Below are 23,712 nucleotides of genomic sequence, written 5' to 3' on the forward strand. Positions count from 1 at the left end.
GTTTTCCCAGGGTATATGCCCAGTAGCGGGATTGCTGGGTCATATGGTAGTTCCATTTGTAGTTTTTTAAGGAACCTCCATACTGTTCTCCATAGTGGCTGTACCAATTCACATTCCCACCAGCAGTGCAAGAGTGTTCCCTTTTCTCCACACCCTCTCCAGCATTTATTGTTTCTAGATTTTTTGAGGATGGCCATTCTGACTGGTGTGAGATGATATCTCATTGTAGTTTTGATTTGCATTTCTCTAATGATTAATGATGTTGAGCATTCTTTCATGTGTTTGTTGGCAGTCTGTATATCTTCTTTGGAGAAATGTCTATTTAGGTCTTCTGCCCATTTTTGGATTGGGTTGTTTGTTATTGAGCTGCATGAGCTGCTTATAAATTTTGGAGATTAATCCTTTGTCAGTTGCTTCATTTGCAAATATTTTCTCCCATTATGAGGGTTGTCTTTTGGTCTTGTTTGTGGTTTCCTTTGCTGTGCAAAAGCTTTGAAGCTTCATTAGGTCCCATTTGTTTATTTTTGTTTTTATTTCCATTGCTCTAGGAGGTGGATCAAAAAGGATCTTGCTGTGATTTATGTCATAGAGTGTTCTGCCTATGTTTTCCTCTAAGAGTTTGATAGTTTCTGGCCTCACATTTAATTCTTTAATCCATTTTGAGCCTATTTTTGTGTATGGTGTTAGGGAGTGATCTAATCTCATACTTTTACATGTACCTGTCCAGTTTTCCCAGCAGCACTTATTGAAGAGGCTGTCCTTTCTCCACTGTACATTCCTGCCTCCTTTATCAAAGATAAGGTGACCATATGTGCGTGGGTTTATCTCTGGGCTTTCTATCCTGTTCCATTGATCTATCTTTCTCTTCCTGTGCCAGTACCATACTGTCTTGATTACTGTAGCTTTGTAATAGTCTCAAGTCAGGGAGCCTGATTCCTCCAGCTCCATTTTTCATTCTCAAGATTGCTTTGGCTATTCGGGGTCTTTTGTGTTTCCATACAAACTGTGAATTTTTTTGTTCTAGTTCTGTGAAATATGCCAGTGGTAGTTTGACAGGGATTGCATTGAATGTGTAGATTGCTTTGGGTAGTAGAGTCATTTTCACAATGTTGATTCTTCCTACCCAAGAACATGGTATATCTCTCCATCTATTTGTATCATCTTTAATTTCTTTCATCAGTGTCTTATAATTTTCTGCATACAGGTCTTTTGTCTCCTTAGGTAGGTTTATTCCTAGATATTTTATTGTTTTTGTTGCAATGGTAAATGGGAGTGTTTTCTTGATTTCACTTTCAGATTTTTCATCATTAGTGTATAGGAATGCCAGAGATTTCTGTGCATTAATTTTGTATCCTGCTACTTTACCAGATTCATTGATTAGCTCTAATAGTTTTCTGGTAGCATCTTTAGGATTCTCTATGTATAGTATCATGTCATCTGCAAACAGTGACAGCTTTACTTCTTTTCCAATTTGGATTCCTTTTATTTCCTTTTCTTCTCTGATTGCTGTGGCTAAAACTTCCAAAACTATGTTGAATAAGAGTGGTGAGAGTGGGCAACCTTGTCTTGTTCCTGATCTTAGTGGAAATGCTTTCAGTTTTTCACCATTGAGGACGATGTTGGCTGTGGGTTTGTCATATATGGCCTTTATTATGTTGAGGAAAGTTCCCTCTATGCCTACTTTCTGCAGGGTTTTTGACATGTCATTATTTTTAACTGCGTATTTTTCTACAGTAAATATCCTCCATAAATTATTTAAATAGTAGTCTCCCACTGATAACACAGATTCCTCCCAATGTTCTGTTTTTTTCAGTAAAGCATATCTTATGGAGAATAAATCATTTTGAAGATTGGTATTACACACAGTTTATCTCTAGGCTACAACCCATTCTCTAGGTTTAGGTTGTAGGATCAACCTAAAGAACCCATTCCCTAATCTAATCAACAAAGAGAAAGTGGGACAATGGTTTCTAAGGGCTCTTCCCATTCAACAGGAACACTAACATTAAGATCCTATAGCTTTATATATTTAAAAGGTGGGGGTGGGGGGGTGGGGGACAGGGCGGGGACACTTCAACAACGTCAACAGACTACAAGACGTACTCATGGCATAATTTTCCAAGTGAAAGAGATTAACAGAATGAAAGCAAACTTTACTGTTCTACTTTTTATAGAGTTACTTCCTTGGCATTTATTATACATCATGTTTTTAGATACATGTCTTAACTCTCTATTTTCTGAAGGTAAGAAATCTTTCTGATATATCTTTATTTTCCAAGCACTGTATCTTCCATATGGCAGAAACAAAATGTTAATTGGGTGACTGCTGATTATTAATGCCTAACTGTCTGTTTCAGCAATGGTATTTATGAAATTTTGAAACAGTGAAAGGCTAAATAAGTCTTCTATGCCAACACTATGAACATTGCTGAAATAGATTAATTTCCATTTCTAACATAATACATAGTAAAAGAAAAACAGAATATGCTTAACTTTCTGCATCTGTCTGCACTTAGACCAATAAACAGGGGTATTTGGAAAGGGGAAACAACTCTAACTTACCATATATATGAAAAGAGGCACAATGCTCTGCAATGCTCCCATATACTGTCCAAGAGCTATATTAAATCTTTCAATATAGAGATCTGGAGGGCTGGCCTGTGAAAAAGAACATAAATGTGATCATTCCAGGAAACCAGGTATAAAGATCTTCCGGCACAATCTAAAATGCAAACAGACTTAGAACTCAATCAAAGTTCACACTGAAATTCACAATAAAGAAAAAGAGGAGGCTTATATCCTGAAGTTTAGTTAAGATTTCTATCTCTATTCCAATATCTGCTATGCAAAACTGAGGTTTGATTTAGCTGCCTTTAAAATGTGTGTAACCTTCCCATGTCAGTTAAAAGGCTTTGCTCTGTTAACAAGTAAAAAGGTGAATTTACACTTAAGATAAATGATATGATTTTTTAAATCACCACTAAACTATGGACATTTACTATGGGAATCAAACTATATTTGGGCTTGCAACGGGGGGGAAATTCAAGGAAGTGATATAGGCTTAATATACTATGAGAATGGCTGTTGACATGTTAGAATTACCTTAGGCACAGGAATATTCTAAGTTGATACTAACTTGGTTGTACCACTCCTGTAGCTAGCCAATTATAAACCTATTGGCTAGAAAGCAGGACTCAAATGGTCCATATACATCTGCAGCTCTGGAGAGCAGTTAAAATAAATATAATACATGACTGGCATTTAACTCATTGTTACCAAACACCATGTCATAAAGCCATCAAAAGAGAACACTTCCAATTTAACTGCACGTTGTGGAATGAATGTGAGTGTGTGTGTCCCCACACACAAATCCCTGTGTTAAAACCCTAACCAGTGCAGCTCTATTTAGAGTAAGGAAGTAATTAAGGCTAAATGAGGTCTTAAGAGTAGAGCCCTTATCCTACAGGATTAGTATCCTTATGAGAAAAGACACCAAGAGGCTCATTCTTTTCCCCTTCCTCTCCCTCCCCTCCCCCAAAGCATACTCAGAGGAAAGGCCATGTGAGCACACTGCAAGAGGATGGCTGTCTACAAGCCAGGAAGAGAGCTCTCATCAGGAACCAAATCAGCTGACACCTTAATCTTGGACTTCCCAGCCTCCAGAATGGTGAGAAATAAATTTCTGTTGTTTAAACCACTCAGTCTCTAGTATTTTGTTATGGCAGCCCAAGCAGACTAAGATACTGTGTTTTACAAAAATGTATCCATGTACTATTTCATTTTATTCCCTAAAGCTAAATTAATTAAGTACCATTTTAATGTTGAAGAAACACACAAATGGGCAAGGATTTGCCTAAAATTAGAACGACAGATCCAGGTCTTCCAGCTATGAATTCATTCCTGGGCCAGGGAGTTGGGGGAATGGGCATGGCACAAAACATCACACAAACAAAACTGATTCTACACAAGGGCTATCTCATGACAGTCTCATCATCTGACAACCACATCATATACACAAAGTCTGGCTTTCAAACAAGTATATAAAGAAACACCACGTTGAAAGACTCCTAAATATTAAATTTAAACATTGAAATTATAAAACCATTTCAGCTAAGCTGTTTTAGAAATGTCCAAATAGTCCAATAATATTTTAAAATAAAATTTAATTCATTTTTTTCAGTTCTACTTAGAAGCTTAGATATGTGCAGTGAGCTGTCCTTACTTTTAATTCATTACTGAGTTCTTACATACAGGTTTGGTGCACGCTTGGTGCTTTTTTTTTTTAAACATTTATTTTTCTTAGTCCTCCTACTGCAATAAATTGAACGTTATTTCCATTTAACATCTGAGGCAACTGGGGCTCAGAAATATTTGGTCAACTGATTACAGTCCTACAGCTAATAAGCCCAAGAATTAAGACTCTAACCTTATTCAAACTCAGTCCTTCCAACTATTTATAATCAAGTTTTAGCACCCTGAAACTTTTAGAAGAAAGTTCAGACTTCCAGTTTAGGCCGCTATCTACCTCTCTGCTTTCACATCCTGCTCATTCTCCCATGTAGCCCAGCACAGTCCTCACATGGAACTACTAACAGTTCCCAAACAATGTCCGTGTGCTGCTTAGGCCTCCTTCACTGTATCTTCTACCTGACACCTTTTATCACCACCCTCAACCAGATTCACCCTGGCTAACTTCTCCTACTCATCCTTCAAGATCTGTTTCACTTCCTCGAAACTGAGATATACGGCCCTTCAACAGGGCACCACCACACTTACTCACTTCTCCACTGGGTAGTCTCTGTCACTAAACTTTCAGCCCCTAGAGGGCAAGATCTGTGTCTTATCTTTATATCTCTAGTGCAGACCACAGAACCCGAGCATAGTAGGTATAGATAAGTGCTTTTTTTTTGTACTTAGGACAGTCTTGCTTAAATCTAAAATTGTTTAAATCTAATCTAGCCTTGCTTAAATCTAAATTGCTATTTTATCATTTAACAAGGTTATATGACAATTCATTTAGCCCTCTGAATTTCAATTTCCATACATATAAAAAATAAGAAAAACACTAATTGTGCTATTTCCAAGATGTGCTGATAATCAAAGAAAATAACGTGTGCTTAGAAAAATGTCAACTATTACACATGCACATGCAAGTAGCAAGAGTAAACTCCTTTAGGAATTAACTACCTATTTGTTTAATACTTCAGAAAAACCTATTAACATTATTAAAGGCATTCTTTGTTAACTAAAAAAATTGGGGAAAATAGTTCCACATTATGGGCAAACTTCACTATAACGAACAGAATCACATGTAATATCTTTCTCTAAACTGCTTTGAAGAACTCTGGAAATGATATTTCAATATTCAAAGAAATAAATTTTAAGTATGATATGAAAAAAGAAAATCTGAAGAGTTTTTGCATTAAAATGATTTTCCTTTTTCATAAAAGGATACTTTATCTAAAAGTTAAAAGTATGAACATTGATCAAAAGCCACACTTCATAGCAGACAGAATAAATAAAATTGAATTCCTTAGTTATTCTTTTCAAGACTTCCCAAAGCCACAAAGGTTATGAGTATTAAAAAGTACTTTTTGTACTGAATCAAATGTCAGAACGTTTACTTAGCTTTTTTACTTCCACATTACATACAGCACTTATTCAAAACCTCTTAAATGACAGACTACAAATTATAATAGTCTTCTAAAATAAATCCATGCTCTTTACTAGAAACCTAGAAATACCTGTTAGTAACAAAACTAATCGAATTGTTCCTCCTTAAAACTTCAGTTCAGTATACTTTGGGTCCCATTGTGGAAATTGCTACCTATTTGATTTACATAATTTCACCATGAATGTATTTGGATTGGACATTAAATGAAATTTTTTACCCCTAAAATAAGCAAGCTTCATTTTCTTCTCAAATAAAATAAGAAAAAGCAATTGGCCAGAAAAATAACCATTACTCCAAACATGCTCCAACTTCTCATAACAGACTTAGATTCCCTGAAATTTGTAATATAGCTGGTAGGAATGTTTTAATTTCTTCTTCTTTTTTAAATCAGTAATTCATCCATCTGGTTTAAAATTCAAATTAGTTCAAAAGGGTTTAGAGTAAAGAATTTACCTTTCATTCCTTCCGCATTGAACAAACCAACACTTAATTCCTTTATAACCTTCCAGAAGAATTTTACATATATACAAAAAAATAAGAATCCCATTCATATCCTTTTTCACACAAATGCTAACTTACAATCATACTGATCTGCACTTTTCCTAACTATGTAGCTTGGAGACTGTTTTATTCTAGTGTTTCTCAAACATTTTGATATCAGGAACCCTTTATACTCTTAAAAATAACTGGAAATTCCAAAAAGCTTTTATTTATAATGTAGGTTGTATCTATTAGTATTTACCATATTAGAAACTAAAACTGGGTTTTAAAACTATGTATTAATATATTCTAAAATGACAATAAGCTCATCACATTTTAACAATTTTAATGTTAAAATACAGTTAAATATTTTATATTATAAACTAAGTTGTATGTAAATAACTATATTTTCCCCCAAAAAAATTAGTAAGAAGAGTGGTATTGTTTTTACAGTTTTGTAAGTCTCTTGAGAGTGGCTTAATAGAAGACAGCTGGATTCTCATATCTGCTTCTGTACTGAATCAGTTGTGATGTGATGCTTTGGCTAAAGTAAATGAAGAAAATCTACCTTCACACAGATAGGTAGTCAGAAAAGGAAGGCATATTTTAATAGCTTTTTCAAATAATTGTAGATATTTTTCTCTGAAACTTGACAAGTGGTAGTTTCTTAAAGGTTAGTTGGGATATGAAATCTGAAACTATCAATGAATTCTTGATACTCTATTACATTAAAACCCATTGCTCTATCTTCTACTTTGAATGGGTCTTTTACAGATACATCTTATAGCATTACAAACCTGTCATTTGAAAAATACTGACTCACTGAGTTATGTAGATCTAAATGTTGACACATTTCACTATACAACATCAAAAAAAGTTATCATCGTCTATCTCATCAGAAAAGTCTTTTTAAGTACTGGGATGTTATCAAGATCATCGTTGTAGATACAGGTTTTCCAAAATTCTAATTTTCACTTCAAAGCTCAAATTTTCTCATTGGCAACAAATACCGTCAGTTGTTTTCCTTGAAGTGACACACTTCTTTCATTTTTCAGAAAATGTCTGTTAAACACCAGTCTAAATAACCATAGTTTGTCAGTCATTCTTTCAAATAAAAGGAATGTTTTATAGGGAAAACACTAGCTTAATAGCTAGTTTAGCTCAAAACTCATATAACCACAGAAGTGCTATTTTTCAAAACAATCACTGTTACTTTAGTATACAGCTTCCCATTTCTTCACAAAGAATATTTTTCTAAGTATATGCAAAGTCACAATTCAATAAAATTAATATTTTTCACTGCTTCATCTAGGACATTCTTAAGTGAAATGCTTTTGTTTTCTGCCGTGAGTTTGTAGAAGTGAAGATGCTAAGGCACCAAGCGGTTTTACCCACCATTGCTTTTGCACCATCAGACCAAACAGCCACAGAGTGAAAAGGGAAAATAAGATCTTAGTAGTATTAGAAAAACAGTTTTGATTTCACAGACCCGCTGAAAAGATTTCAGGGGCCCTTAGAGGTCCTCAAACCACTTCTGAAAGAAATCTCTTCTTTTAAGTACAATGTTTGAATGTACTGTTTATTTAACCAGTCCCCCATTTGATAGCTTGTTGCTAATCTTTTATTACCACAAGATGTTGCAATGAATTACTTCATACAGATGCTATTTTGTAGAGAGTAATTTTAAAGAAAAATTAAGTTTAAAAGAAGTAGAATTAGATGATAATCATGTATCATCATATAAAAACAAAATAATTTTGGTACTTAAGAGTTTTATAGAACCAATCTGCTAAATATCCCTTAAAAATATATATACATACACACACATATATATATATATTTGCTTACTAAGTATATTCCTTAGTTATCTTTAATTTTGAAAGCTAGATAAGAAAGCTTGGTCAGTTACTCTAATTAGACATATATTAATTTTTAGAACAGCATGACTTGTTTAAATAATTTTACTAGCCAACAGACAAATATACTATGGTCTAGGTCAGTACTGCCCAACAGAACTTCCTGTGATGGAAACGTCCTATACCTGCACTGTCCAATATGGCAGCCGCTAGTCATGTGTGACTACTGAGCACTTGAAATGTATTTAATAAAACAAACTAAGAAAGTGAACTTTTATGTCATTTTAATTTTAAAGTTACATGTGACTAAATGGTAACCAAAGTGGACATTGCAGATGTAAAATAGAAATAAGTTCCACAGTTTCATAATTATATCCCTCCTCTTCTATCTACGCCCTATCCCCATCCCACCAAAATGAAACATGAAAAAAATTCAAGAATATTTGCTTTTATGTTCACAAAAACGTTGTAGTTGTCTTTAAATAAAGAAATGACTTTCATATGTTATAATGAGGTAAGGAGGAAGAAAAGATGGGAAGGAGGGATCTAATAAACATAACAAGGCCACTAACATATATCTTTGTGGAAGTAATACATGTTCACTGAAATTTTTAAAATTAAAAATGCAATTATAGGAAAACAACCACTACCAAGAATGGTAGATAACTACCATCAACATTTTCTTCTGTTCTTCTGTGTGTATGTTTTATAACAAATATGGAATTATTTTGGAATCTGCTATTATCACTCAGCTATATATATCATTGACACCTCACAGACCAAATGTATTTCAACAACGTGATTGTAATGAATGGCCCCACCATTGTCTACTTCATCAGTCCCTCTTCATTAGGTGCTTAAAACCAAGCTCTGCTGTCTGCATTATCCAGGTTTGCATGGTACTTCTACTCCAGATTAGCACTTCAGTGGTGCAAATGTGTTGCGTGTCTTCAGCAACAATACAGTCTTGGGCTTCCCTGGTGGCGCAGTGGTTGGGAGTCCGCCTGCCGATGCAGGGGACACTGGTTCGTGTCCCGGTCCGGGAAGATCCCACATGCCGCGGAGCTGCTGGGCCCATGCGCCATGGCCACTGGGCCTGCGCGTCCGGAGCCTGTGCTCCGCAATGGGAGAGGCCACAACAGTGAGAGGCCCGCATACCGCAAAAAAAATAAATAAATAAATAAATAAACAATACAGTCTTACATTTAAACAAAAAATGACACCACTAGTTGCTTGAGAGAGACCAGTTTCGGGAACTATGGTACATTTGCCTAGGCCAGTGAATTTCAAAGAATGCTGCTCTCCAAGTCACCTGAAGGGCTTGTTAATGATGCAGATTCCTTTGCCACAAGTCCAGACTCAGAAACTTTCCAGAAGTGTATATTTTTAAAGAGAACTTCAGGGGATTCTTTAAACAGCTGGCCCAGCAGCTGTTAAGCATTTAGAAGCCTGTACCTTAGACCACTTCAAAGGAAAGAGAGGTGCTCTATGGGAAGGAAGTCTAGAGGATCCAAGAGAGAGCAGAGCAGTAATTACCCAGCCTACACAAGGCATTTATTGCATGACAACAGTGACACTGCAGCTGCAAACTATACTGAAATCAATGAAAATATGATACACTAACATTATAATATTAGTGTTAAAACTATAGGTGAATTGTTCTTTTTAATTTAACAGCTTCTTGATTATTATCAACTTCAGTGATTAAAGTGCAATGGTGAAGTTCTAACTCCACTTAGAATGCAGAAAGCCACCAGAGAACATCAGTCCTGCCCTGATGGTAAGAAAAAGCTAGTTAACCTACAACATCAATTTTCTGAGCTCATCAGAGACCTGAGGTCACTACATTTTACAACTGCCATGTCCAACCAGGTGAACTGAATTCCAAAGCGTTACAAGCTCTTCTAAGGAAAGAAAGGACACGTGAACTGTTTTCTCTCTGGTGATGGCAGCCACAAAAGCTGGTACAAGAACAACCGAAGCTGAAATCAACCACTAAAGGCCAAGTGTGAACTAGCAGTATAGAATCCCTGGGAGCCTCAACACAAGGGCAGTCCATACCTACTCCCCAGCTCTTTTCCCTGGGTTTCCACTGGGCCTTTGAGATGAATAATTGAGGGCAGTGAAAGAGATCAGAGAGCCGCCTTCTATGGCACAGATGTGCTAGGCCTGTCAAGGTTTGAGGGTGGGGCAGGAGTCCCTAAGGAAACCCACGCACACTGCGGGGCCCATCACGGGTAAACAGCTGCTGATTAGCTGCCAATGGAAGACATGAATGAAAACTGCCTATGCGCCGGACCCTACTCACCTACAAAGCAAAAGCCATTTGTTGAAGGGAAGGGGTAAGAGATCCACCTGAACCCTGGTGACCCTTCTTTTACCTGAGGCAAAAACTGTCTACTGTGGGGGGATGGACAGGGAATCCTCTAGCCCTCCTGTCACAGGCAAAGGTCACCAATCACCGAGGAGGGGGCAGAAAATCCATTCATGCCCAGGTTTCTGCACTACTACAAAACAGAAGCATCTTGCTGCTGAGGGAAGTGCCGGAAACTTGCTCACTCCTAAAGCCCCCCATGGATGCAAGGCGAAATTTGGTTGCCACAGGGTATAGGGGACAAGAGGTGCAAGGGGTAGGGAGAAAGCAAGAAACCCTCCGGAGCTCTAGACCAGGGGTCAACAAACCAGAGCCTGCAGGCCAAATCTGGCCCACCACCTGTTTTTATAAATAAAGTTTGACTGGAACACAGTCACGTCCATTCATGTATGAATTGTCCACAGCTGCTTTCACGCTGCAACAGCAGAGTTAAAGATGCTGCAATAGAGACCACAAGGCCCGTGAGGATAACTACTATCTGGCCCTTGGCAGCAAAAGTTTACCAACCCCAGTTCTAAACCTTGAACTGAGAAGGAAAAGGCTATCTGCAAGTGGGGTGAGGAAGAGGGAGATGAGAACACTGAGAAAGCCCAACTTCCGAGGGTTCAGGTGCATGGGGACTACCTATGACTGAGGCAGGAGTAAGAGAACCAGGGAAAAAACCCAAACCCAAAACCCTGCTCCCCACCCCCGAAGCCTTGCACCAAGTAACAAGCAACAGCCATCCACTCACTGCTGGGAGAGGGCAACAGTGCAAAGAAAGGCCCCTGCCACAAAGCAGGGCCTGCTAAGGGCTGAGGATAGAGCAGGAGCACTGAAAACCCCCTCCTGATTCATACTAGGAACAGAGCAGTCACTGTCCACTGCTAGAGAATCTGAGGCCTTACTGGTTATTGAAATGATAAAACACAAACCCAAGTCAACTACTAATACAACTGATTCAACTCCTCACACCAACAGCCCAACAGAAGAGTGGCAGGCCCATTACTAAGCATAAATATTATTTATGTCAGTCTCTACTGATGCTTTTATACAATGTCTAGCATTCAATTAGAAACACCAAAAAAGTAAGAAAACACACCCACTGTCAAGAGTTAAACAGTCAACAGGTCCAGACACAGAGATGCCCACAAGTTGGAACTATCATACAGAGACTTTGAAATAACTATGATTAATGTATGTTATGACCCAGTAGAAGAGGTGGGAAACGTGCATAAAAAGATGGGGAATTACAGCAGACAAATGAAAAGGTTTTTTTTAAGTCAAACAGAAATGCTGAAAGTTTTCAAATAGTTCCTTCATAATCTTTTAACATTTTAACATTTATTCCTATATTACCAAGTATGACTTCGGCATTATGGATATGATACAAATGGATCTGAATGCTCTCTTAATATTATTTTCTGAATGAAACTGGAAATTACTTTTCTAAAAAAATTTGCCTCTACATGACTAACTTTAGCAAAAATGAATAGTGTGTAATATACCTTTAGTCTAACCAACTTATTCCATGACTTTCCAGAGCAATACCACTCTGCCAACAGACAGATTTATCAAGGCTCCAGAAGCAACACTAATTACACCTAAGGCTGACAGAGATGCTGCATAAAACTGGAATTTCTTTCCAAATAGACAAATACATACATCTGGCATTATATTCTCATCCATTCCCATTCCTGCTGTGTAGATATTGTTTCCATAGTAAAGTATCCAAAAAACGGTAGGTTACGTAGAAGGTAAATGAATCTCGGGAGCTAGTAAGAACTATAATGCACATATCTGATGCTCCTAATATAAGTTGTATGGATGATTCTCTAATTAAAAGCAACAATAAAAAAGTCAAAGTGAGTCTAAAAGACAGCAGAAGACAATTCTCTCTTAGGTCTCTTAACTTCCAAAGTTAACTGCTACTATCATTACTATTACAATTATACGGAAATTTCTTCCCCGCTTATTTCTAAGATAAGACTTTCCTCCTTTTCCAAATACTATTTGGACTTGAACACTAAACAAAATTAAAGCCAAGCTTCTGTGATCCTGGATTCCTTTAGCTTATCCACATAACAATGAGATAAACCTAGGTTCTAATCTCAGCTTTTTAACTGACTAGCTAGGTAACAAAGAACAGTTACAAAAGGTTCAAGATTACTTCATAAGAGAAAATATCCGAAGTCAGATGAAATAGGAGGACTTCTCAATCTCCTATATGCCTCATCTCTTTTACCACTGAGCAAAACTTCCAATTTAAGTACATAACTCTGTCTCAAAACAAAAAGTTTGTTTTAAAAAGAATACAACTCCTAAATGTACTCTTTACACTCTGATAATAAACAACTGCAAATAATTATTCATTATTTAAGTGATTTGACTCTCCTGCTCATCATAAATTCCATTTCCTGAGTTAAGGATGCTGTTTTAACTGGAATAAGTAGGTGTTTTTAATAATCTCAGCTGTAAGGCAAGCATATGGTTTTTATTTTTGTCAACTAGTAAGTACTTTTACTGGATCTCTTTGGGGCCTGGCATTATGTTAAGTTCTATAAGGACACATGGAAAGAAAACACAGACCCTGCCTTCAAAGGATGGTAGTAAACTTATTAGAATCATGGTCTGAATGGAAGCCTGTAGACTGATAGAGGGTTAAGGCGTCTCACTGGCAAATTCTCTAAGAACAACTTCGCTGTAACAACTACTTTAAGTTCTAGTTTGGACTTAAAAATAGATCTCCAAATAACTGATTCAGAAGGACTTTCTGGGGACTTCCCTGGTGGCACAGTGGATAAGAATCCGCCTGCCAATGCAGGGGACACTGGTTCGTGCCCTGGTCTGCGAAGATCCCACATGCCGCGGAGTGACTAAGCCCATGCGCCACAACTACTGAGCCTGCACTCTAGAGCGCGCGAGCCACAACTACTGAGCCCGCGTGACACAACTACTGAAGCCCGCGCACCTGGAGCCCGTGCTCTGCAACAAGAGAAGCCACCGCAACGAGAAGCCCGCACACCATAATGAAGATTAGACCCCGCTCGCCACAACTAGAGAAAGCCCACGCACAGCAACAAAAACCCAACGCAGCCAAAAATAAATAAATAAAATAAATAAAATTTTTTTTTTTTTTTTTTTTTTTTTTTTGCGGTACACGGGCCTCTCACTGTTGTGGCCTCTCCCGTTGCGGAGCACAGGCTCCGGATGCGCAGGCTCAGCGGCCATGGCTCACGGGCCCAGCCGCTCCGCGGCATGTGGGATCTTCCCAGACCGGGGCACGAACCCGTATACCCTGCATCTGCAGGCGGACTATCAACCACTGCGCCACCAGGGAAGCCCAATAAATTTATTTTTTAAAAAAAAGAAAGACTTTCTGTGAAGAGATAGTTACCAGTTGGCAGTGATATTTACCTTACTTGAAACCTATGTAGAAAGGATAACAATGTTCTCACTATCTAAAAATCTTCCTCACTATAGCAAGGAGTAAACAGCATTATTTTGGGAGAATGAAAGATTTTTTTAAACACACTTTGTAGCTCAAAAGATATAGAAATTATAGCCTTTAAAAGGTATACAAGCTTTCAAATGACTGCATACAACTAGTTGAATTATGCTGCCACCCACTGGACAAAACACAAATAGCAAAGCAATCCTTGGCTCATTTTAAACAGGAAGATAAACTTGGTTTCATTTGCTGGCAGTTTGGCAATAAAGCTTTTACAGGTCATCTGGGGTCTATGAAGACTGAATCAAAGTTAAGTCATGTTGACTGACTATGATTTAGTTTCTATTAATTTCCATTATTAATTGGTTTGAGAGTTAAATTATATTTAACTCAACCAAGATATATTTGATATATTTAGCTTAAAAGACATTAAAATTACCCTAAATTCATTTAAATGAATGGTTTAAATGCAATTAGTTAACTTCCTTTAAAATAGTTGACAAATACTCATTTAAACTATTCTAAATTCTGCCTTATTTGAGAATAAAAACTGCACCATTTTCCTTTTCTGCTTCTGTCTTTGTGGTCTCTCCTCCTCAGGACCCTGCACTCAGGTTAGTATTATCAGTGCTGTTCCTAACAATTCAATGTTATCGTCCTGGCCTGGGAGCCAAAATCTCTGTTTAAACATTGTTTCTTGGTGGTAATGTACAGTCTAAGTTCCAAACCACTGACAAAGAAACTGTTAGAAGAAACACACTTGCTAGTGGGTTCCTGACTATAAAGCTACTAGATCAAAATACCAGAATATTTTTATTTGGCCAAAGTGAAAATATACTCTCAATTTGATGAAGTATATTAACATATACAATAAATTTATCAACATTACGTGGGGAGAAAATGCCTCCCAACTGCTCTAGTGGATTCCGGATTCAGATGTACACAAAAATAATCAAATTGTCTAAGTGTCATTTAAAACAGTTTTACGAGTAAAGGATGTTATATCCATGAAGTTCAATTATCCAAATGGTAGTGAGATAAAACAGAATCTTCTAAGTATTATCAATTCAAATACTGATTTTACCAGTCAACGCCCCCCCAAAATCTCAGTGACTTAACAAAACAGAGCTTAGATAAACAAAATGTGGTATAACCAAACAATGAATGTTTTTCAGCCAAAAAGAATGAAGTATCATGCTATAAGCATGAATGAACCTTGAAAACATGCTAATAAGTTAATTAAGCCAGATACAAAAGGTCACATATTGACTAATTCCATTTCTATCAAGTGTCCAGAATAGGCAAATCCACAAAGTAGATTAGTTACTGCCAGTGGCTGACAGGAGGGGAGATTAGTGAGTGGCTGCTAATAAGTGCTGGCTTCTTTCTGGGGTGACTAAAATGTTCTGAAATTAGTGATGATGTCTGCACAACTTCATGACCATACTAAAAACCACTGAGTTGTACACTTTAAAAAGGTGAATATTAGGGTATGTGAATTGTATCTCAATAAAAAAATAAAAAATTTTAATGTGTTTAAAAAGAAAAAAAAATATAGCAAAGTTTTCTTTCTCCCATGTTACATGCCCATCTTGAGGGTCTGCTTCATGTTATAATCACCCAGAGATGCAGGTTAAGGGAGCCTCTACCACCTAGAACACTTGGCAGAGAAAGGGAGACATGGAAAATTGCACTGCCGATCTTAAAGGCTCAGATCTTTGGGTAAACGCCTCACCAAGCACACTTCTCTTTCTCTTACAATCCACAGGCCAAAGCACTTGACCAAGTCTAACTTCAATGGGATAGAGAAGTACACTCCTGACTGGAAACATCTGATTAACAGCATTAAGACCAGCATATTTACCTAATGAGCACTTAGTTCAATACCACACAGGCCAAGAGAAACAAGTCAGTCAGGATTCTTGCCCTTAAGAAGCTCCCATGGGCTTCCCTGGTGGCGCAGTGGTTAAGAATCTGCCTGCCAACGCACGGGACACGGGTTCAAGCCCTGGTCAAGGAAGATCCCACAGGCCGTGGAGCAACTAAGCCTCTGAGCCGCAACTACTGAGCCTGCGCTCTAGAGCCCACAAGCCACAACTACCGAGCCTGCACGCTACAACTACTGAAGCCCACGTGCCTAGAGCCCCTGCTCCGCAACAAGAGAAGCCACCGCAGTGAGGCCCGCGCACCGCAATGATGAGTAGCCCCTGCTCACTGCAACTAGAGAAAGCCCGTGCGCAGCAACGAAGACCCAACGCAGCCAAAAATAAATAAATAAAATACATAAATTTATTTAAAAAAAAAAAAAGAAGAAGAAGAAGCTCCCAGTGTTGCAAAGGTGACGTCCTGCTGGTAACTAAATATATCCCAAGCGCTAAACTAAGTACTCTAGCAGCAACACAAATAAAGTGCTACAGCAGCAAAGAAGAGAAAGTGATTAGTTAAGCCTACCGGGAATAGAGAAGTTAAAAACTGGGAAAACCCTAAGAGACAACTAGAATGCCCCCTCTGCAGAAAGGGAAGGGAGGAAAGAAATAGTGGCACAAGAAACTAAGAAAATACACAAAGATAAAAAGACATCCTCTCCCACATTTAAATTTTAAAAGCAAAATACTGTTAGACTATCTTGCTGAGTTCAGGTGTAAAGAGCCTTGAAATTCTTGTTAAGGAGTACGGTCTTTGCTCTGTAGGTAAAAGGAGAGGCAGAAGGTTGGGAAAATGAATGACATGACACGTCTAAAAAATAAACAGAATGGACTGAGGGAAGGTGCAGGGTCAAGATACAAACTAGAAATCTTTTTCTATTGTTCAAGAAAGTACGACTAAGGACCTAAACTAGGGTAGCAGGGGATAAATTTGAGACATTTTACAAGGGAGAAAATCAGCAAGACTTGTGACTCATTTCATATCTCTATCCTACTACTCATCACATTTCAGTATATTAAAATGACCATTGCACATTTCCCCTAAACAGTACAAAGAACAAATCCATCTTATTTATCACTGTACCCTTTGCATCTAGCACAATGCCTGGCACGTGGACACTAAATGTTAACTGAACTAAACATTCTAAAACCACTATCATTCTCCTTCCCTCTCTCAAGTCTCCACTACCAACTTCTAACAATTCCACTGAAACCAAAATGATCTTTAAATCCTCTCATCCCACCTTCTCTTCCAACTTAATTATTGTCTTATCTATCCTGTTTCTTTGATCTCTGCAATGTGCCCCAGACATCTCTTTCTGCCTTTTCATTGCCAACAGGTTCACAATTTCTTATCCAAGATTCCTAGGGCCAGATGTGCCGTAATTCAGAGGATTTCAGATTTAGAAGGTATTATGGTATATATACCATATACTATGTAAAATACCCAGTAGAGATTGGGAATATCAATCCATTGATATTTCTGGGAGAAAATACATGAATGTTCCCAACTAAGTTCCTTCCTCACGAGTTTAAATCAAATTTTACTCCAAATGAGTTTTGGCACCAAACTTAGAGAGAAACAAATCCATTTTCAAAGCTTTTTTTCTATTTTTGACTTACAGATAAGGGATTGTGGACCTGTAATTCATCTAGTCTACTGTAATCACATCTCATTCTTTCTTACTCCAATCCATCTTGTATCGATCTTCCTAAAATGTAACTCCTGGCCTTTAAGGCCTTCTACAATTTGGCCCCAGCCTGCCTTTTTCATCCTTATCACCTCCCAATCTCCCTCAAATACCTCACATTCTATCCACATAGGACCACTCCTTGTCACCCAAACCTCTCTTACCCATAAGCCTTTACTTATGGAAGTTCTCTCAGCTCAAAACACCCCCTCCCCAAATATCATTTTTCATGACGTATTTTTAACGCCATCTTCCTCTTCATCCCTCCATCTGTCTGTGATCATTTCACCTTTAGTCTGATACAGCACTTTCTTTATTCTGCTTTGTACCATAGTTCCCTGAATATTTCTTATTGTTCCAAAGGTACACTAGCAGAGATTGTGACTTAATTCTTTTTTGGGGGTTTCATTTGTTGTTCTTTTTCTAATTTCTTGAGATAAACGCTAAAGCCACTGATGTGTTAATTTCTCACTATGATTGTGGAGTTGTCTGTTTCTCCTTTTGGATCTGTTGATTTTTCTGGGTATTTTGGGTCAATACAAATTTAGAATTATTATCTGCCTAGTAACTGAACGTTCTGTCATAATAAAAGGTTCTCTTTATATCCAATAATACTTCTTGCTGTGAGTCTACTTTTTATGATATCAATGTAGCTATATTGTTTTTCTTTCTGGCTAATGTTTGTATGGTGTATCTTTTTTCATCACTTGCTTGCAATCTTTCTGTCTCCTTATATTTTAGATGTGTCTCATGTTAGCAGCATTTAATAAGGCTGCAGAATGTCATTCAGTCCAATAATTATTTACTTTTTTTTTTTTTTTTTAAATTTTATTTATTTATTTTTGGCTGTGTTGGGTCTTCGTTTCTGTGCGTGGGCTTTCTCTAGTTGCGGTGAGTGGGGGCCACTCTTCATCGCGGTGCACGGGCCTCTCACTATCGCGGCCTCTCTTGTTGTGGAGCACAAGCTCCAGACGCGCAGGCTCAGTAGTTGTGGCTCACGGGCCTAGTTGCTCCGCGGCATGTGGGATCTTCCCAGACCAGGGCTCGAGCCCGTGTCCCCTGCATTGGCGGGCAGATTCTCAGCCGCTGCGCCACCAGGGAAGCCCCTTATTTACTTTTTTAATGCAGCATTTTGTCTTTAACAGTTCATGTAATTGATACACCTTACTATTCTTCTATTTGTCCCATCTGTTCTCTGTACCTTTCTCTATCCTTTCTTGACTCCTTTATTTTCAAATTATTCCATTTTCTCTATTATCTTGTTAATTACACGTTTTACTTTTTTTTTTAGTGATTACCCTAAGGTTATAGACTGCATCCTTGTCTTCCCATAGTCTGAAATAAATGAGTACTTTTACTTCTTCCTCAACAATGCAAGGGCCTTAGAACATTTTAAATCCTTTTACCTTCTTCCATCTTCCATGCAACTGTCATGTGTTTGGGTTATTTATATTATACCCTATAAGACATTATCACTATTATTATTCTACACTTGCATATTAATCCTTGTTTTCCTTCATTCCTACTGATTCTCCAAATTTTCATCTAGGGACATTTTCTTTCTACCTGAAGAACATTCCAGTATTTCTTTAAAGTTAGAGATTACTGGTGATGAATTCTCCCAATTCTTATTTTTTTTTCTTTTTTCTCTTTTTTTTTTGCGGTACGCGGGCCTCTCACTGTTGTGGCCTCTCCCATTGCGGAGCACAGGCTCTGGACACGCAGCTCAGCGGCCATGGCTCACGGGCCCAGCCGCTCCGTGGCATGTGGGATCTTCCCGGACCGGGGCACGAACCCGTGTCCCCTGCATCGGCAGGTGGACTCTCAACCACTGCGCCACCAGGGAAGCACTCTCCCAATTCTTGTCTAAAAAATGTATTTCTCTTGGTTTTATGATCATCTCACCTCCTAATATAACTACATATTTCTGACTGAACATCAGACACTGTTTATGAAAAATTATGGAAACAATTTGATGTCTAGGATAATGTTCTTTCTCCAGGAAGAATTTACTTTCGCTTCTGGTAAGCAACTAGAGGAGCCAGCAAATCCAGACCATCTGAATCCAGTCAGGAATCAAGTGGCAGCTACAACAAGCTAGTCTGTAACTTATTATTCTTACTATACCTGGGATGTGATCCTTTAGGTTTGGTGGGACCTGACCTCCAATTTTTATTACTCTATCCCCATAAACACATCAAAGCTCTATTAAATTTCTCAGCCTAGTAGCCTCTTCTTCCAGAATAAATAGGTGCCTCTAGAAGAGAAATGGCACAAGTGTTAGTCTCCCGTCTCTGGATTTCCTTCTCTTCCCAGGTCTTGGTCCTACAATTCTTCTTTTTTTTTATTAGCTCCCTGGCTCATTTTAAAAATTGTTCTCAGCAGGAGGGTTGGTCTAAAATTATTTAGCCTTATCAATCATATGTCTACGGCTGTGCCTAACAGAGTACCTTGCATAGTTATATAGGAAACAGCTAGCTATATTAAGTTCCCCACTAGGTAGCCCTGTAACCAGTCAACCAGCTCAGTTGTTTTTATACTGTGCAAGAAATCAACTGTGATTGAGAAAAGCAACAAGGAGTCTTTAAGGTTTGGGAACAAGAAAGTATGCCCATCAAGAATTAGTGTTTTTAGAGGATTAGTCAGTCAAAAGAACAGACTGTAGAAAGGCAGACCAGTTAGGAGAGTACTGCTCTAGTGCAGGCATGAACCAATAATAAGGAAAAAGATGACAGCAATGGGAATGAAAGGGGACAGAAGCAAATGAAATTGCCGTATTCTATCAACCTTGACTATCACCTGGAAATAACAGGTAAGGGAGTAAAAAGGAGTCAAAGGTGAATATAAAATCTCAAGTCTGAGAGTAAAACTGATTTGAGAGAAGAGGAATTCAGATTCAGACATGAATACGAAGTATCTGTAAGAAGAAATCCAAGTTGAAATGTCGAATAGGTATTTGGAAAAGCTGGTTTGAGCCCTCACCAAAAGTACAGTGATTGCTAAAAGTTTCAACAGAATTTGCCAAAACTAACCAGAATATTGTTTACTGAACTAATAAACCAATTTTGGTATATCAAAAAATCAGAACTGGAAATTCACATTTTGAAGTTCTGGAGGCATGGAAAAAGGAAAATAAAATAGAGATGTTCATTACCACATTTAAAGAACAGAGGAGTGAAGCACAAGCGGAGATAACGGTTTAAAAAAAAAACTAACACAAAATATATGTCACAGTTCAAACAATCTAGTAGTAAGTAAAAAGTATAGATATACACATAATAAAATACAAGAGTAAGCAGAATACTAAGTAGGTTTAGCTATGTAAGTAGTTTAATAAATTTAACAAGTAAAATTTTTAAGTTGCCGAAGTGGTCAAAAAGTCATCGTTTCCAAAATGAAAACAATATTTATTTTTTTAAAAGAGGAAGCAAGTTAGATTATGTTGTTATATTAAAGCATTTAGGTTCAACAAATTAAAATAATCTTTTACAATCTCTAAAAACCAGCATTCTCTAACTTTTAAATCAGTAACTGGGGAATAGGAAACATTATTTTATATACTCTTCAGTCCCTCCAACACTGATATGTGGCTTTTGATAGAGATAAGTAAGTCACTCTGGGCCTTGTAAACTATACACACACCAGTAGCTATTTTAAGATGCCCTTGAGAGATAAGAGGCTGATGCCCTAAAGGTTCAACTCATTGATTTTATCAACCCCAACACTAAATTTCGGATTATCTGTCAAATTCAACTCATCCCACACTCCTGTTCTAGCTCATAATAACAATATATCATTACTAAAATCAGAGCTGCAACTGCAAACAAAACACTCCACCCAAATAAAACTTTTCTGGCTCATGGGGCCTGGCATACACTCTTGTTCTGTCCCCAACGAAAACTGCCCTTAAGGTCTCTATAAAGTAGAGATTACACCAGGATTATGCCACATACTTGCAACACTGAATACATTAATGTACTGGATTAACTGGACAATGAATAAATTCATTGCCTAAGCACCTAGAGACACAAAGATTAGTGGTCATACAAGGCTAATTATGCTACTCTTCCCACTGGTCAAATTTGACGCTGAGCATTCACTCAACATTTGCTGAGCTGTAACTGCCAGGCACTAAGGATAGAAACACAAGCCCTCAAAGGAGGACAGGGCTGTGAGGTGGCCAGACATGGTCGCAAAAACAATACAGAGTTATTGCCAAGACGCTACGAATGCACAGAAGAAAAAGTTCCAATGGCCTTTTTGTTTGTTTGTTTGTTTGAGGGGAGTGTGAGGGTTCCAGGAAGATTTTACACAGGTGGACACAAATGAGTTTAAGCCTGAGAAAAGAATGAAGAAGCATTTGCCAAGCAGGAAGCAAAGAAAAAATATCTTAGAACTGAGCTTAAAGCAACCAGGTGTTTCAGTAAAGCCACTTCATTTTAACGTTGAGAAAATTCACAAGATGGTATTAGCATGTTTAATCAAGAGGCACACAGTTGCTGAGTGGCAGAGTTGAGACCAGAGCCCAGGTCCCCATGTTTTTATCCACTTTACCCTGCTATTTAACAATGGTTCGAGTTTACATTCTTTTACAAAAAAGATCATTTCAAAGTAAGAGTTTTTTATAGTCCCATATTGCTGAACTCAAAGTAGGACATGTATGGATTCTAAAAACAAGCGAAATTCCCTGGTTTTACATCGTATATTACCTTCACATTTATCAATATGGTTTTTTAAATACTAGCATCAAAAGAGCTATCACCCTTGTCTATGTTATTTTTTATTTATTTATTTTTTTGTGGTACGCGGGCCTCTCACTGTTGTGGCCTCTCTCGTTGCGGAGCAACAGGCTCCGGACGCGCAGGCTCAGCGGCCATGGCTCACGGGCCCAGCCGCTCCTCGGCATGTGGGATCTTCCCGGACCAGGGCACAAACCCGTGTCCCCTGCATCGGCAGGCAGACTCTCAACCACTGCGCCACCAGGGAAGCCCGTCTATGTTATTTTTATAAGAATTATTCTTATTATTAGTATAAAGCAAAAATTCTTTAGTTACCTAATACGCCATATTAGTAATGGTAGGGAAAACAGGCACTCTGAAACGTATAGAACCAGTGGAAGCATATAACTTGGTACAACTTTTGTGAACCACAAAATACGGACATAGTAAATGACATGCTAGGCAGACCTCAGAGATACTGCAGGTTCAACTGCAGACCGCCACAATAAAGCAAGTATCAATAAATCAAGTCACATGAATGTCTTGTTTCCCAGTGCATATAGACACTATATTTACACTATACCGTAGTCTATTAAGTGTGCAATAGCATTATGTCTAAAAAAAACAAGGCACATACCTTAATTTTAATATACTTTATTGCTAAAAATAATAATAATAAAAAATAATAAAATACTTTATTGCTAAAAAATGCTAACCGTCATCTGAACCTTCAGCAAGTCACAGCAGTAATATCAAAGGTCACTGATCACAAATCACAATAACAGATATAGAAATAATGAAAAAGTTTGAAATATTGTGAGAATTACCAAAATGTGACACAGAGACAAGAAGCAAGCAAATGCCACTGGAAAAATGATGCCGAAAGACTTGCTCAGTACATGGTTGCCACAAACCTTCAGTTGGTAAAAAAATGCAGTATCTGTGAAGTACAATGAAGCGAAGCATAATAAAACTTACAAGATTGATTATTCCCTGTAGCACTGTTAGTAACAGCAAAAGACTGGAAGCAACCTAAATATTCATGGATTAAAAAGTGGTTAAATAAATTGAGGTACATCAGTAAAGCAAGGTACGATGAACTATTATGCATTCCTGATAAAGAATAAAGGAGCTCTACACACACTGACAGGGATCTCACTCTCCAAAACCTCAGAAACTTACTCTCCGAACCTCAGTGACTCTCAAGTATTAGTACCTGTGCAGCCCATCCTGGGCAAGTAACAGGTTACCTTTGTACTACTGATAATTGATCAAACAAATTTATGCCAGAGAATGTAGCCAAGTGGCCTTCCAAAACTGCCAATTAGACTGAGCTTGATAACGCAGTACTATAGTGCCCTCTAACTTTAAAAAACATTTTACAGTAATATTCTAATTGTAAGAATGAAATGTAGTCGTATAGTGCTTACAAAATTAAGTACAAGAAAAAATTCTACATAAGCAGAAACTGCAATATGACAAATAACTAGCAAATCATAATTCTATCAGTCAAATTAATGACTCACAGGATGGCAAAGCATACGTGTAAAACATATTATAAAAT

At 37.7% G+C, this 23,712-nt stretch overlaps 1 protein-coding gene across 5 annotated transcripts in view; it reads right to left on the bottom strand.

The window, feature by feature from the left end:
• Positions 1 to 23,712, bottom strand: part of CACUL1 (CDK2 associated cullin domain 1) — a 74,995-nt gene that overhangs the window by 26,026 nt on the left and 25,257 nt on the right. For all 5 annotated transcript variants that reach the window (XR_004346081.1, XR_004346082.1, XM_032607406.1 and 2 more), the window contains exon 4: positions 2,563 to 2,658. Coding sequence is in view for 3 of the 5 variants with exons in the window: in XM_032607406.1 (XP_032463297.1) it covers positions 2,563 to 2,658 (96 nt within the window). In the remaining 2 variants the exon portion in view is untranslated. The remainder of the gene's footprint in view (positions 1 to 2,562; positions 2,659 to 23,712) is intronic.

This window comes from Phocoena sinus, chromosome 16 (assembly GCF_008692025.1).
Source record: "Phocoena sinus isolate mPhoSin1 chromosome 16, mPhoSin1.pri, whole genome shotgun sequence".
Classification (NCBI taxonomy): domain Eukaryota; kingdom Metazoa; phylum Chordata; class Mammalia; order Artiodactyla; family Phocoenidae; genus Phocoena; species Phocoena sinus.